The sequence below is a fragment of the Aplidium turbinatum genome, chromosome 2 (genome assembly GCF_918807975.1).
Source record: "Aplidium turbinatum chromosome 2, kaAplTurb1.1, whole genome shotgun sequence".
NCBI lineage: Eukaryota > Metazoa > Chordata > Ascidiacea > Aplousobranchia > Polyclinidae > Aplidium > Aplidium turbinatum.
In genome coordinates, this window is record NC_137473.1 from 15,360,942 (window position 1) to 15,377,017 (window position 16,076).

General features: G+C 37.6%; 1 protein-coding gene and 1 pseudogene across 1 annotated transcript; one reads left to right on the forward strand and one right to left on the reverse strand.

Annotated features, from left to right (window-relative positions):
• Window positions 1-1,019: 1,019 nt before the first annotated feature.
• LOC145764846 (26S proteasome non-ATPase regulatory subunit 12-like) lies at window positions 1,020-3,671 on the reverse strand. Its single transcript, XM_082576531.1, has one exon. It carries the CDS (start codon window positions 3,596-3,598, stop codon window positions 2,237-2,239), a length of 1,362 nt encoding a protein of 453 aa, XP_082432657.1. The 5' UTR covers window positions 3,599-3,671; the 3' UTR covers window positions 1,020-2,236.
• An 11,553-nt stretch (window positions 3,672-15,224) lies between these two features.
• Window positions 15,225-15,842, forward strand: LOC145788357 (26S proteasome non-ATPase regulatory subunit 12 pseudogene; annotated as a pseudogene).
• Window positions 15,843-16,076: the final 234 nt, after the last annotated feature.

The window sequence follows — 16,076 nt, forward strand, 5'->3', positions numbered from 1 at the left end:
GGTCATGCGTGTCCTTGCTATAAAAGAAATTCGTAGAAGTTTTATAAAACATCAACAAATGTTAAATCGCTCTAGAAAAACAGTTTTGCAGATTCAATCAATTTGTCTGCCAACTCAGGTTAGGGAACGTTCAAATATTACGTAACGCTTTTTTTCCGAAGTTTTGACCCCCCCCTCCCCCATGTAACGCCAACGTAACGCTTTTTTCAATCCCCCCCTCCCCCATGTAACGCTTTTTCACTACAAATTCAGCACAAAAAACTACCATTCCGTACTCGAAAGCGTTACGTAACGTTTTGCATGAACCCCCTCCCCCCCGATGTGACGCTAACGTAACGCTTTGCATAACCCCCCCCCTCGAAGGCGTTACGTAATATTTGAACGTTCCCTTAGTCAACATATCAACGTTCCTCTAAGAAGATAATGCGCTTTAATCCAATGTATTAGATACCAGAAAGTCATCTTAAACTTGATAATGAATGGACACAATTGATCTGGTAAGGTAACGAGTTTTTATGCAACCTCAATTTGTTCCACTCAACTTTTCTTTGTTCAATCTGAGTGCATAGGTTTCATAACTTGCTTCAGGCTCACTTCTTTTGTGCCAGCTGAAATAAACCTAAGGATGGTTAAAAAGTTGATTGCTTTCGCCAAACAACCTGACGCTTGAAACAAAGCAATAAAACTAGTGCTGTTGTAAACTGCAGATCAATATCGCATTAGTATCGTTGGACGTCGCGATATTAATTAAAGCCATGGCCAGCCTTATGCCCTGTGATGAGACATTTAGACTGTGACGTGAACGGAAAGCCAACTTTCATGTCCACCATCACGCATGCTATAAAAAGTCTTGCCAAACACACTGTCGTATTCTTCGACGACGTTCTTCCGTGCTGACGCTCTCGCCCCTTTCAACAGAACATCGTTTAACAACACTGTCCCTGCGAACCCAATTTTGCTTCCTCTCAAAAATTTCAACTACAAATTTACAAACTTACTTCTTGATCGCATATTTACCGTTGACGAAAACTCAAGGAAGTTTAATAACAAATTTGCACATGTGTCGAATGAAACAAACGTCAGCACGTACGTACAGCAAAAAAAACATAGTAAGCGTTGCTGATATTTTGTAAAGAAGTCGGTTGAGCCGATGAAAAATTACATCCAACAGCTAATTTTGGTCCGAAGACTGCTGTATTTCAATGTTTGTGGTCACTGCTATTGCAAAATATATGTCACATACATCAAATATTTCTTACAGCAATATATTGTTTCAGCAACGAGGAGGCGACTGATTCTTAACTAATTCATCTAGGCTACTTGTTTTACAGTATCAGGTTTGGTGGCCGTGCTTAACTATACTTATCGATGCAAATACCGCAATATTAGATCTTTTTATGCACGTCTTAAACCATTAAGGTTTTGCCACCTTTTCCTTTTGTTGGTTTTGTTACTGTATTTCTTTTTTACAATATCATTTCTTTTTGCGTTCTGACAAAGAAAAATAAATTGAATTGAAAAAAAAGGTATAGTGATTTACTTTAGCTATAAACCTAATATATTTTTTTCATGTCAAACCATTGCCAATACACAAATTCTTACACTTTTCCAATAAATCTCTTTGACCATGCAACATTGCAACAATACTCTCTTTTCTGAATCTTGTTTACACTAAATTTCAGACTGATATAAATACTGTATTTCATATTTTGCACCCAACTGGTGTGAAATCAGTTATTATTTCATATTATGATGTTATTTGTAGCATGAGTAGAAAATACTTCAAACCATTCTGGAGCGCAAAATAACATTGCCACCAATTTCACATGGTAGTACCACAAAGGCAATCAAATCAACGTTTAAATTTATGGCATTCAGTGCCAAAAACATTACGGGTAAAATTCACTCGCAGACTATTGTTTCATTCTTATTCAAGTAAGCGCTTTGCTTTAACAGTTGGTTCAGTTAACTCAATCAGGTCTTGGGAGAACATATGAAAATGGCCAAAAATACTAAAAAATAAGCAATAGAGAAAAATTTCAGCATACAACATTAACTTTCTATATGCAGTATGCACTGATAATGCAGATTACGAATTATGTAGAATCAATGCATATCAAGCCAACTGCTTAAAAATAGTCATGAAACAAAATATAGCTAAAAGTTTTGAATATAACCATTAGTTATATTTACTACTCAATACAAAGTTGTAACTGTCATATAGTTTGTCTGTTTTTTATGACTTTAATGCATGAATCATTTCTTCCTTTGCAATCAAATGAGTTGCTTTGTTGACCAGACCCATCAGTTTGTTCATAGAGTATGACCATTCATTCAAGACATCACTTGGGTCTCTTGGCCTTGTAAAGGTGATTATGCCACTCAGACGATCAATTTTAGCATAAACAGTTTTATTGACAACAAGTTTAGCTAAATATTCTTCAGCTTCTTCAACAGAAAGATTAAGCAGCGCAGCCATTCTTTTTGAAGTGATTCTAGTGTAGTATTTTGCCATTACTCTGATATTGTGCTCAACAACCCTGTTAGCAAAATCTTTCCATCTCTTTTCTCCATCTTCACTATGAACAAACACATCAGTACAGGGACTGCCTGCTTGTCCTTCTCGTAACTCGTGTTCATAAATAGATAAGAACTTTTGAAGTTGTATCAGCTCTTCACAAACAAAGCATTCTAACAATTCTTTGTATTTGGGAATTTCTTCAAGTCGTTTTTCTTGTTGAATAATTGCCAACATATCTGATTGTTCATTATCATGAGGAGCCAAAATAACATACAAAACAACACTTTTTAGTGCTTGTTGCCATTTCATTTTGTCATTATTGATCAATGGAGTATCATAGACAGCTTTGAAATGTTTGCATGTAGTCAAGTAAGAGCATTCTGCTAAATCAAGCTCAATCATCATTTGATAGAAACGTAATTTCAGCTGTTGAATACCTTCATCTGTGTTGTCGAAAAATCGTGTGCTAATTTTCTTACTGATGATTTGAACCCTTATGTAATCTTTTTTAGCTAAGCACAATCGCATTTGTTCCAATATAAACTCAATTTTTTCTTTTCTTTCCATGCTTCCATAAGTTTCCACTTGTAACTCCTGTAAGATTGTTGCAGCTTCTCCAATCTCTCCTTGATCTTCTTTTATTTTTGCCAAGATCATGGTTAACCTTGCTCGTTCGATTTCAACATATATTTTACCTTCAGTCACAGTTCTCAAAGTGTCAATTAGCTTTAATTTAGTTTCTAAATCTGGTGTTTTTTCAACATATGTGTAGCATTCCTGTATCATTTTAGCAATGGCTTGTTTGAGTTGACTACGTTTCTTCACAAAAACGACGATGTTGTCATTTAGTAACTCCCACTTTTTTTGTTCAAAACAGAGTCGAACTGATGCAACCATCACTTTCCCATTTGATATCATGTCACACGCAATTCTTGTTTGCTTTTCCAGCCCATGAAGTTTTTCAAGGGCTTCTTCAAGATTTCCATCTTTAGCAATGATCTCACATTCTGGTATTACTTTATCTACAGTATCGCTGTAATCGACTTCCATTTTTTCTAACTTTCCTTCGTTTGCCATTTTGAATGAAGAAATTTATCGCAACTTGGGAAGAATGATTGAAATTGTACCAACAAAATCAAAACTTTCAAGTTTCAACTATGAAATCTAAATCTAAAAATGTACAAAAAAAGATGTCATGATATTTGAGTTTCCAACCGAGATTTTTATAAGTATTTAACGATATTTTAAGGGAGATTCAACAATGATGTGTCATTTTCCTTGTTTAAAATATTTTCATATTGATTGGAGACCAACATTAAAAAAAAACACATCATAACAATCTAATTACTTTTTAACAGTTTCTATATAAATGTATCTTTTTTCGTACGTCTACGAGCTGACCAAATTTGATTATCACATCCACTTCAAGCATGGCGATTAGTAAGATTAAGTTTTGATATTTTGTATGGTAAACATTTATTTTGTATTGTAAGAGAATAAAGTATGCAATTTAAATCTTCACGAATACAGCCTAAAACCACTTTAACGGCTTGAACAACCAACGAAGTTCTGCTTATAAAGCGAGTGTTTTATCCTTGAGCAAGTTTTTGTTATAAGTAGGCCACAAATTGATTGATTGATTGGTTTATTTTGTTGTGCAATATCATAACAGCAAAATCATTAATCAGATCACAAAGGTAGACTATTTGTTTGAAGTACCGCACCGTAGCCTACCGAACAGTTACCGGTTGGCTATGTCATTTATGCGTAAACCCGAATGTATCAGCATTCAGCAACTTGCCTATAATAATTTATTATATGAAGTTGTGAAGCTAATACAGAAAACAGTTTTCCGGGAGTACTAGACGAGTTTCAACTAGGGACTAGTTTCAACGAAGCAAATTTATGATAAGACAGACAAACTAGGCTACAAAAGCCAAATCAGTCCAGTTTCAGTTTGTTTTTATTTGTGACCAACACAACGAAACACAATCTATATGTACCAAACATAGCAGAAGTCTAGAAAAAGGTAGAAGCGATAAAACGCGGACGTTATAACACGCATGATACTAAATCAGGACACTCAGTTTAAAATACGGCACGGTATGCTAGCAACACCTTAATAGAATTTTTACAAGTTTAGAAAAATAAGTTGGTGAATTTTTTTTATAACAATTTATATGAGTAAAAGAAATACTAAAAAAAAAACAAGATAAAAAGGCAGTTGCTATTAATCGACCTTGGTGGATCATCATAAGTGCTGATGGCCTTGAGGGGAACACTTGATGTGTTAGCTCATCATCAAGTGACCACCACAGCAAAACAATACACGTTAACGTACCAAAGGTCAAAAAAAAAGTTAGAAGCGACAAAACCCGAACGTTGAAACGTGCTTGTGAACGAAATAAGTTATTAATTGGTAGACCGTATGATTGTTTCGTTGTCTCCATGTCGGTATGGGACTGGCACTTGGGACTAGGACTATGGGACTGGGACTTGTGTGACTTTTGCAGTGAAGTATCTAACTTGCACATTTCGATTTTGTAGGCCTATTGTTCCTGTTTCTGGCAAATAATTGATTGATTGAATAGCCTATTTACGCAATTTTGAAAATTGAAATGCAACTCAGGATTGTCAGATAGTTTTGAAATTCCCTGCACAATAGACCTTTTGCACATTCAAAATCACCAGAGCGTGACGTTTGAGTTACGCGGAGTCCGAGAGTTAAGAATCGCTTGTTTTCTACGGTTTATGAAGGCGTTTCTTGTTATTGCAAGCAAACGTGAGGTCGCTGGCAGATGAAAGTAAATTTTTTGTGTTTATGAATTGTTGTAGGTTATCGATACACTTCAGTTTTTGTTCGTTTTAATCATAGTGTTGGCTAACAGACTAGGAAAGGCAATTTAGGACGGCATTGTGGAGCGTGTGCATTTTGATTTGACCGGGAATTATGGATCACGTTAGTGGTACCTTGTCTTGCAACATTTTATTTTCATTCTGCATAACATATGCAACAAACCAACCCCACTTCATTGGTGATGCCAAGCATAGTCACTGGTATTTTCCTGTCGAAGATGTGAAATTGACGATTTTTTTTATGGCCCACTCTCTACATGAATGCGATGACGTGCAATACTTCGTGTATTCAACACTTTGTCTTCACTCATTTGAGGCTTACCTAGGAACGGTGAGATATTCAAATGTAGACCAATACCATGGCTAAATCTTTTTCTATAAGAAACCCTTTTTCGGCCATAATCATTGAAGTGCAGTTCATTAGCAGCTATTTTCTGCTTCAAAAGGTGAAAAATCCACTCCTCTGACATATTTCTTTGTCACTCACATTACCAGTGTACAACTGAGATACAAACATAATACCCCCATTTCTTGGATCAACTCCCACTAATCTAATGCCTTTGCAGTGTTCATACTTTTATAGTTCGAGTACGTTTGCGACTGACGGTGCAATGAGGATGGTGTTTCGAGACGTACTTCAGTGCAGTCTATGATGATCATGGTGGTTGAGTAGTCCTTTTTGAAGTCTGGCTCCATGGCTGCTATGATAACATTACGATGAGGGAATATATTCAAACTAATCAACCGTAAATACATGAGATGCATTTATGAATGAAAAATACGGTTTACAGTACGAATGCAGAACTAATACCAAACCCTGTGCCTAAGTCTGTATAAAACAAACCCAGGCGAAGCTTCATCAACACCAAGAAAAATTCATCTTCCACCGCTAGTCTATGTAGCCTAGATGCAGTGCTCCTGTATCATTTTGAGGTATTTCGAAAGTAGCATCGTCATCAAGTTCTGCATCAACATTTTGATTTGCATGCTTAGCTTTTGAAGCTGTATAATATAGGAAATCCTTCCTATCTTTGCCGGGCAAGATCGCTTCCAATACAGTAAAGAACTGGTCGAAGGTTAACACTTCTGTAGCCTAATTTTACAACTTAAAAGAGTTTTATTTTATTGAAAATTATACTGAAAATCTGAAACACTGATACACGCTTGTAAAGACCACAAAACAAAAGCTCAAGCAAACGTTAAACAATTTATTCGCCTGCAAACTACGCCACTAACCCTATCGCACAGCATTGTAAACAGCGGCTGGTCGTTCACGACTCCAACGTCACGCTCTGTTGGTTTGTTATGCAAAAGGTCTATTGCTACTAAAACTAGATCAAAAGCAACTCAAAATGTGAAAATTTGCTCAAACTAAAGTTACCGTAACGTACCAAATCAAACGAATCAACCACACCAGACAAATTTTTCTTCATACCTCTATACTGAAACAGATCAATAGATTGTTTATTTGTTGAGTGATTTATGTGTTCAGGCCTACTTCGGAATTTTGCATTTTTCACTGTTGACACCCTGCGTGCCCTGATGTCGCCGGTTAAATTAATGAAATCAAGATATAGGTTTTGAATCTTTATCCTCAGACTGACAGATCCTTGATTGGTTATTCCTGGTAGTTTCGCATAGGCCTACTATTGTAGACTGTAGACTGTAGAGCAGGGCTTCCCGATTTGTTTATCACCCCACACCCCATGGGATTGATGAAGCCAATCTCGCACCCCCAGGGGGTGCGAGCACCCCCAATCGGGAAGCCCTGCTGTAGAGGCTCTTGACACAAGGCCGGTTACCGAGATTGGCAGAGTTAAGTTTTCCGATTGTTGAAGTGTTGCTGCCGGGGAATTATTCCATTCACTAGGTGCCGCTGAATGGAGAGTAGTCCTGAAATGCGTTGCTCAAGCGCACACCCCGAGAGTCGAACTTGTGCCGCGCGATTTTGAGCCTGGCGCGTAACCACTGAACTAGCGATCGAAAAACTTTTGTAAAAGTGGAAAAAAGTCGCATATATTTTGTCGATTTTCTAGGAGCAAAGTGACCAAGTTTCCAGATTTGGCTAGGCCTACTAGTCTCAATGCTAACTGATTCTATAAGATATTCTATGCATTGGCTAGGTGGAAACATCGGAAAAAATCCTATGTTGCATAGATGAAAACATTTTTTTTTACTAGTTTCAACGAGAATAATATTTTCGATGCCTTACAAAAACAAAAACATTTTTTTCTAATGGTGTTGATACCAGAGTTATTTTGAGAACATGGTTGGTTGGTTGGTTTTGAATCTTTAACCACGGACTGCCAAAGCCTTGATAGGTTATTCCTGGTAGTTTCGCATACTTGTGGATGGTCTTGACGCAGGGCCGGTTACCGAGATTGGCAGAGTGAAGTTTTCCCATTGTTCAAGTGTTGTTGCCGGAGAGCACTCCTGAAATGCGTTGCTTAAGCGTACACCTTGAGAGTCGAACCAGCGCCGAGTGATCTTGAGCCGGGCGAGTAACCACTGAACTAACGAGGCAGATGTAACATATCATCTCTAATTTTACAGTATAGTTTTAAATTAATTCAGTATCGTAGGCTATTAGTCTACCTTTCGAAGTTGAATGATAGCCTAAAAAGCAGAACTTTTCAAGAAAATCAGTCAGATGTTCAATTGTCAGCAATCATGATGAGGAAGAAACGTGGCACGTAAATTGATTGAACAATCACACAGCCTACTTTGTCAATCTAAATAAAAAATTAAAAGCCCAAATTATAGATAGGTTACTAAACTCATGTTCCGCAAATGTTTCAAAACCTAAACTGTTTTTATCTTCAATGCGAGTAAATGAAAACAATCTTCGTCTAGTTAACGCGCCCGGCTCAAGATCACGCGGCGCTGTTCGACTTTCAGGGTGTACGACTGTACGCTTGAACAACGCATTTAAGGACTGCTCTCCATTCAGCGGCACCTAGTGAATGGAATAATTCCCCGGCAACATCATTTTAACAATCGGAAAACTTCACTCTGCCAATCTCGGTAACCGGCCCTGCGTCAAGAGCCTCTACAAGTATGCAAAACTACCAGAATAACCTATCAAGGCTTTGCCAGTCCAAGAAAAAAGATTCAAAACCAAACCAATGGTTCGAGATCACAAGCTGAGCAGACAAACTGTGAAAACCATAATTATGAGAACCCAATATTAGGCCAATACCAGAATTAGGCCAATACAAGAATTAGGCCAATACAGCTCACCTAGGCCTACAGCAAATTGAAGCTCTCTGCGACACCAACAACAACATATTTCTCTTGTGCCTTTTTACCAGCAGCAGCTGCCCACTGGATAAAAACAAATTTCCAGAAATGCGAAAGTTTGAAAAGAAAATCTGGAGCTTGTGCGGTTTAACATTTACGTGTTAGCAGATGTTCTCGGTCGTAAACTTGAACAGGAATCGCTTGAGATCAAAGCTGATCGATTCCTACCTACTCGATATTTTACGCTTTGTCTTCCACTAACCAGGAAACAGACTCGACCTTGGTACAGAAATCAAGACGGCAGTTTCATCATTCACATTAGCACAAAGTTCTGTCTTTTACAAAATTTCTGGATGTGTTAATTTCTGATGGAAAAGCAGATAACTTATACAGCTTCACTTATCATATCCCGTGATATGTAGGTTAGGCTATACAACAATATAGCTAAACCTGCTTATTGTTTTGTTGTATGAAAGTGGCATAAAATAATGAAATGTTGCTATGTAGCCTATGCATCTTTCTTTACGCAAACAAGATTGGCAGAGGCTGTTGGCATGCGAGCACGAGCACGTTGACATGCGAGCATTATCAAATCTGGCGTCCAGGGAAAACGTTTGGACACCCCTGCGCTAAGGCAACGACTCTTTTTAGCAATGTGAGGAATGTGAGTGAGACAGTTGGTGCTGTGTTTTCTTCACAAGCTTTTTAATGTTGGAAATGTTGCGGAAAGAGCTTTTTAAAAGAAATAGCCTACATGCTGAATTTTTTTAATGCCATTGGAAAGTATGGTCTACTGACAAATTCATATTTGACATATCTAAATAATCATATAATTCTAAATAATCTTTCTTTTTTGCCATAGCGTGATTACTAGTTACCGTAGCTTTAGTTGGCACAAAGTACCGTACAGGAACTAAGTGAAAATTATCTAGGGATTGCGCCTAAAAATGTCGAATGCTTTTCAATTGTTAAAGCCTTTGCAATGTCTGAAAGCTTAAACAAATAGAATAACCTCAAGTCGAAGAATGGTCGATTACGAAAAATGACAGATTTTGATTTTTTCTGGAAAAAAAGGATTAAAAACGATACACTGGATTTTCAGGTGTCTAGTAACCCCCAACAAACGGCTCGCGACCCCTAGGTTGAAAACAAAACCCCTTTAAAGGCTTTGAACCACTGAGGCAGGGCCGTCTTCCAAGATTGGCTGAATGAAGATTCCATATTTGTTAGTTCTTTGAAGTGTTGTTGCCTGTAAGCTATTCCATCCACTAGGTGCCGCTGAATGGAGAGCAGTCCTGAAATTGCTCAAGCGTACAACACGACTTAGAGCGATATTCCTTTATGGTTAAAAATGGAAGCCCTGACCTGACGAAAAAATATAAATGAAGCTTAGAAAATAGTCAAAATGCAAATTTTCGAATGATTCAAATTGGTGATGCCATTCCGCATCACTTAAAATCAGCAAATCCTACCATATTTTTATGTGCAATTTAAGTTTTTATGGTACCCCAGGCTCAAATCAATCCAAACGCAGAGTCCGGTTTTAAATTTTGTAAACGAAGTAAATTGATTGATTGTGGAAATGTTTTTTCATGGACTAAAAAAGCCTCTTTAGAAGCATAATCTTGCAAGTTTTGCATAGGCTACTGAGGCTTTGAACCACCGACGCAGACGTTGTCACCGAGACTTGCACAATGAAATTTCCATGTGTTGAAATGTTGTAGCCCGTAAATTATCTTATCCACTATTTATCGTTGATATGTCTTTGCAGTGGTTTGTTTAAGCGCACCATCCTCAACACCAGGGCTACTCAACTGCCGGACCGCAGTCCGAAATCGAACCTTCCGGGTGTTGATGGTGGACCATGAGCTTTTGGATGAATAACCTCATTGCCACATTTCAGGGCTTCTTTAAACAGATTTCTACAGGGAAGAAGCAGTTTTTACTGTGATTATCCTAGTGGCTGGGGGGCTTCAACTCCCAAACACTTTCTCAGAAATCGAATTCTAGTTACATTTTATCAAAAAAAGTGGTTTAGAACAGATAGCTGAACTTTCATGGTTTGCGTGTGAAATAACTTATTCACCGGAACGCTAAAAATGTTCAACTTGTCAAATTGGACCTTTGTTAAGATTAGCTAAGTAACCCTGCTCTACACTAAAGTCGTCGTATTTTATCTTCCCATTTATTCGCTCACAAAGTTGAACACTCAAGCGACCACCCAGGAGTGTCAAAAGTCCAACACGCGATATATTTTTGTATGTCCCGCGCCTGTTGCTCCACAATATGTTATTTTTGACCCTCAGATACACGGAAATCATATAAATTCAAGTTAAACAATAAAAACTATTAATACTACAAAAAGTGCTCAATGCGAAGCAAAATAGCAAAGCAGAGCGAATTAAATCAAATATAGTTATTATCATCTAAACCCTTGACAGCCTGTTTCACCTAAAGGAGGATCATCAGAAGGTCCTTATTCAATTCAAATAAAACAAAATGCTTAAACCTGCTTATTGCTTTGTTGTATGAAAACGACATTAAATGATACAATACTGCTATGTATGTAGGCCTATCGGATATTTAATATTTGTCTTTACGCAAGACAAGATTGTCAGTAGCTGTTGGCTCGCGGGCACTTCCGCATTATCAAATCTGGCCCGCCTAGGAAAAAGTTTGAGCATCCTTGCACTACGCTATGGGGAGGACAAATGATGAAGTTACGCTATTGCTTTGTTGTTACTGAACAGCTTACGTCGCCCGTGTAAAAAATGTTTTAGCGTGCTTCCAGATTTCGAACCAGTGGTCCCCAATAGCGGAGTCCAGAAGTCAGCATAATTTGTTGATGTCGTCTTTAGCGTAGTTTGTTAACAGGAAAGAAGGGAATAACGTTGGCTTCCTATTGGTGTAGGCTACGGTTTGACGGAAAATCCGTAGATAGTTAAAATGCGCTTGTGACTGTCTCGGTAGGAACAAACCGTTTGGACGGATGTCGGAAATGAAAAAACACAGTGGGGTTGTGTTTCGTTTCCATATAGCCTATCGTTCATTCTGCAGTAAAAACATAGAGACGAAACTGCTTTGTGAGAAGATATCCTCAGAAACATGAACAGTAGGCCTATTGGGTTCTCATAATTATGGTTTTCACAGTTTGTCTGCTCAGCTTGTGATCTCGAACCATTGGTTTGGTTTTGAATCTTTTTTCTTGGACTGGCAAAGCCTTGATAGGTTATTCTGGTAGTTTTGCATACTTGTAGAGGCTCTTGACGCAGGGCCGGTTACCGAGATTGGCAGAGTGAAGTTTTCCGATTGTTAAAATGATGTTGCCGGGGAATTATTCCATTCACTAGGTGCCGCTGAATGGAGAGCAGTCCTTAAATGCGTTGTTCAAGCGTACAGTCGTAGCCTACACCCTGAAAGTCGAACAGCGCCGCGTGATCTTGAGCCGGGCGCGTTAACTAGACGAAGATTGTTTTCATTTACTCGCATTGAAGATAAAAACAGTTTAGGTTTTGAAACATTTGCGGAACATGAGTTTAGTAACCTATCTATAATTTGGGCTTTTAATTTTTTATTTAGATTGACAAAGTAGGCTATGTGATTGTTCAATCAATTTACGTGCCACGTTTCTTCCTCATCATGATTGCTGACAATTGAACATCTGACTGATTTTCTTGAAAAGTTCTGCTTTTTAGGCTATCATTCAACTTCGAAAGGTAGACTAATAGCCTACGATACTGAATTATTTTAAAACTATACGGTAAAATTAGAGATGATATGTTACATCCGCCTCGTTAGTTCAGTGGTTACTCGCACGGCTCAAGATCACTCGGCGCTGGTTCGACTCTCAAGGTGTACGCTTAAGCAACGCATTTCAGGAGTGCTCTCCGGCAACAACATTTGAACAATGGGAAAACTTCACTCTGCCAATCTCGGTAACCGGCCCTGCGTCAAGACCATCCACAAGTATGCGAAACTACCAGGAATAACCTATCAAGGCTTTGGCAGTCCGTGGTTAAAGATTCAAAACCAACCAACCAACCATGTTCTCAAAATAACTCTGGTATCAACACCATTAGAAAAAAATGTTTTTGTTTTTGTAGGGCATCGAAAATATTATTCTCGTTGAAACTAGTAAAAAAAAATGTTTTCATCTATGCAACATAGGATTTTTTCCGATGTTTCCACCTAGCCAATGCATAGAATATCTTATAGAATCAATTAGCATTGAGACTAGTAGGCCTAGCCAAATCTGGAAACTTGGTCACTTTGCTCCTAGAAAATCGACAAAATATATGGGACTTTTTTCCACTTTTACAAAAGTTTTTCGATCGCTAGTTCAGTGGTTACGCGCCAGGCTCAAAATCGCGCGGCACAAGTTCGACTCTGGGGGTGTGCGCTTGAGCAACGCATTTCAGGACTACTCTCCATTCAGCGGCACCTAGTGAATGGAATAATTCCCCGGCAGCAACACTTCAACAATCGGAAAACTTAACTCTGCCAATCTCGGTAACCGGCCTTGTGTCAAGAGCCTCTACAGTCTACAGTCTACAATAGTAGGCCTATGCGAAACTACCAGGAATAACTAATCAAGGCTCTGTCAGTCTGAGGATAAAGATTCAAAACCTATATCTTGATTTCATTAATTTAACCGGCGACATCAGGGCACGCAGGGTGTTAACAGTGAAAAATGCAAAATTCCGAAGTAGGCCTGAACACATAAATCACTCAACAAATAAACAATCTATTGATCTGTTTCAGTATAGAGGTATGAAGAAAAGTTTGTCTGGTGTGGTTGATTCGTTTGATTTGGTACGGTACGGTAACTTTAGTTTGAGCAAATTTTCACATTTTGAGTTGCTTTTGATCTAGTTTTAGTAGCAATTGTGCAGGGAATTTCAAAACTATCTGACAATCCTGAGTTGCATTTCAATTTTCAAAATTGCGTAAATAGGCTATTCAATCAATCAATTATTTGCCAGAAACAGGAACAATAGGCCTACAAAATCGAAATGTGCAAGTTAGATACTTCACTGCAAAAGTCACACAAGTCCCAGTCCCATAGTCCTAGTCCCAAGTGCCAGTCCCATACCGACATGGAGACAACGAAACAATCATACGGTCTACCAATTAATAACTTATTTCGTTCACAAGCACGTTTCAACGTTCGGGTTTTGTCGCTTCTAACTTTTTTTTGACCTTTGGTACGTTAACGTGTATTGTTTTGCTGTGGTGATCACTTGATGATGAGCTCACACATCAAGTGTTCCCCTCAAGGCCATCAGCACTTATGATGATCCACCAAGGTCGATTAATAGCAACTGCCTTTTTATCTTGTTTTTTTTTTTAGTATTTCTTTTACTCATATAAATTGTTATAAAAAAAATTCACCAACTTATTTTTCTAAACTTGTAAAAATTCTATTGAGGTGTTGCTAGCATACCGTGCCGTATTTTAAACTGAGTGTCCTGATTTAGTATCATGCGTGTTATAACGTCCGCGTTTTATCGCTTCTACCTTTTTCTAGACTTCTGCTATCTTTGGTACATATAGATTGTGTTTCGTTGTGTTGGTCACAATAAAAACAAACTGAAACTGGACTGATTTGGCTTTTGTAGCCTAGTTTGTCTGTCTTATCATAAATTTGCTTCGTTGAAACTAGTCCCTAGTTGAAACTCTAAGTCTAGTGCTCCCGGAAAACTGTTTTCTGTATTAGCTTCACAACTTCATATAATAAATTATTATAGGCAAGTATGCTCCAAAATATTATTTAACTATGCTCAAAATATTATATACTATGCTCCAAAATATTATTTAAATGCAGCAAAAGCATCGGCCACCCCCACTAAGTGGGGAACAAACCGACGATGGATTATGATGATGATGATGAAGTTGCTGATACATTCGGGTTTACGCATAAATGACATAGCCAACCGGTAACTGTTCGGTAGGCTACGGTGCGGTACTTCAAACAAATAGTCTACCTTTGTGATCTGATTAATGATTTTGCTGTTATGATATTGCACAACAAAATAAACCAATCAATCAATCAATCAATTTGTGGCCTACTTATAACAAAAACTTGCTCAAGGATAAAACACTCGCTTTATAAGCAGAACTTCGTTGGTTGTTCAAGCCGTTAAAGTGGTTTTAGGCTGTATTCGTGAAGATTTAAATTGCATACTTTATTCTCTTACAATACAAAATGAATTTTTACCATACAAAATATCAAAACTTAATCTTACTAATCGCCATGCTTGAAGTGGATGTGATAATCAAATTTGGTCAGCTCGTAGACGTACGAAAAAAGATACATTTATATAGAACCTGTTAAAAAGTAATTAGATTGTTATGATGTGTTTTTTTTAATGTTGGTCTCCAATCAATATGAAAATATTTTAAACAAGGAAAATGACACATCATTGTTGAATCTACCTTAAAATATCGTTAAATACTTATAAAAATCTCGGTTGGAAACTCAAATATCATGACATCTTTTTTTGTACATTTTTAGATTTAGATTTCATAGTTGAAACTTGAAATTTTTGGTTTTGTTGGTACAATTTCAATCATTCTTCCCAAGTTGCGATAAATTTCTTCATTCAAAATGGCAAACGAAGGAAAGTTAGAAAAAATGGAAGTCGATTACAGCGATACTGTAGATAAAGTAATACCAGAATGTGAAATCATTGCTAAAGATGGAAATCTTGAAGAAGCCCTTGAAAAACTTCATGGGCTGGAAAAGCAAACAAGAATTGCGTGTGATATGATATCAAATGGGAAAGTGATGGTTGCATCAGTTCGACTCTGTTTTGAACAAAAAAAGTGGGAGTTACTAAATGACAACATCGTCGTTTTTGTGAAGAAACGTAGTCAACTCAAACAAGCCATTGCTAAAATGATACAGGAATGCTACACATATGTTGAAAAAACACCAGATTTAGAAACTAAATTAAAGCTAATTGACACTTTGAGAACTGTGACTGAAGGTAAAATATATGTTGAAATCGAACGAGCAAGGTTAACCATGATCTTGGCAAAAATAAAAGAAGATCAAGGAGAGATTGGAGAAGCTGCAACAATCTTACAGGAGTTACAAGTGGAAACTTATGGAAGCATGGAAAGAAAAGAAAAAATTGAGTTTATATTGGAACAAATGCGATTGTGCTTAGCTAAAAAAGATTACATAAGGGTTCAAATCATCAGTAAGAAAATTACAGTATAGTACGGTAGCTACTTTATCAGCGTGATGGTTGATCGTTAACTGCAGTAACTCAATTCCAAACAATATAATATAGCAAAAAATCTGCTTTATATTGCATTGCTCTTTGTCATATGCATAGCGTTGTTTTCATAGTCACTTAAGCAGGGATGTCCAAAGTCCGGCCCGCGAGACGTTTTTGTACTGCCCGGGCTTACGACACAATGTGTTATTTTTGGCCCGCAAACACACAGAAAT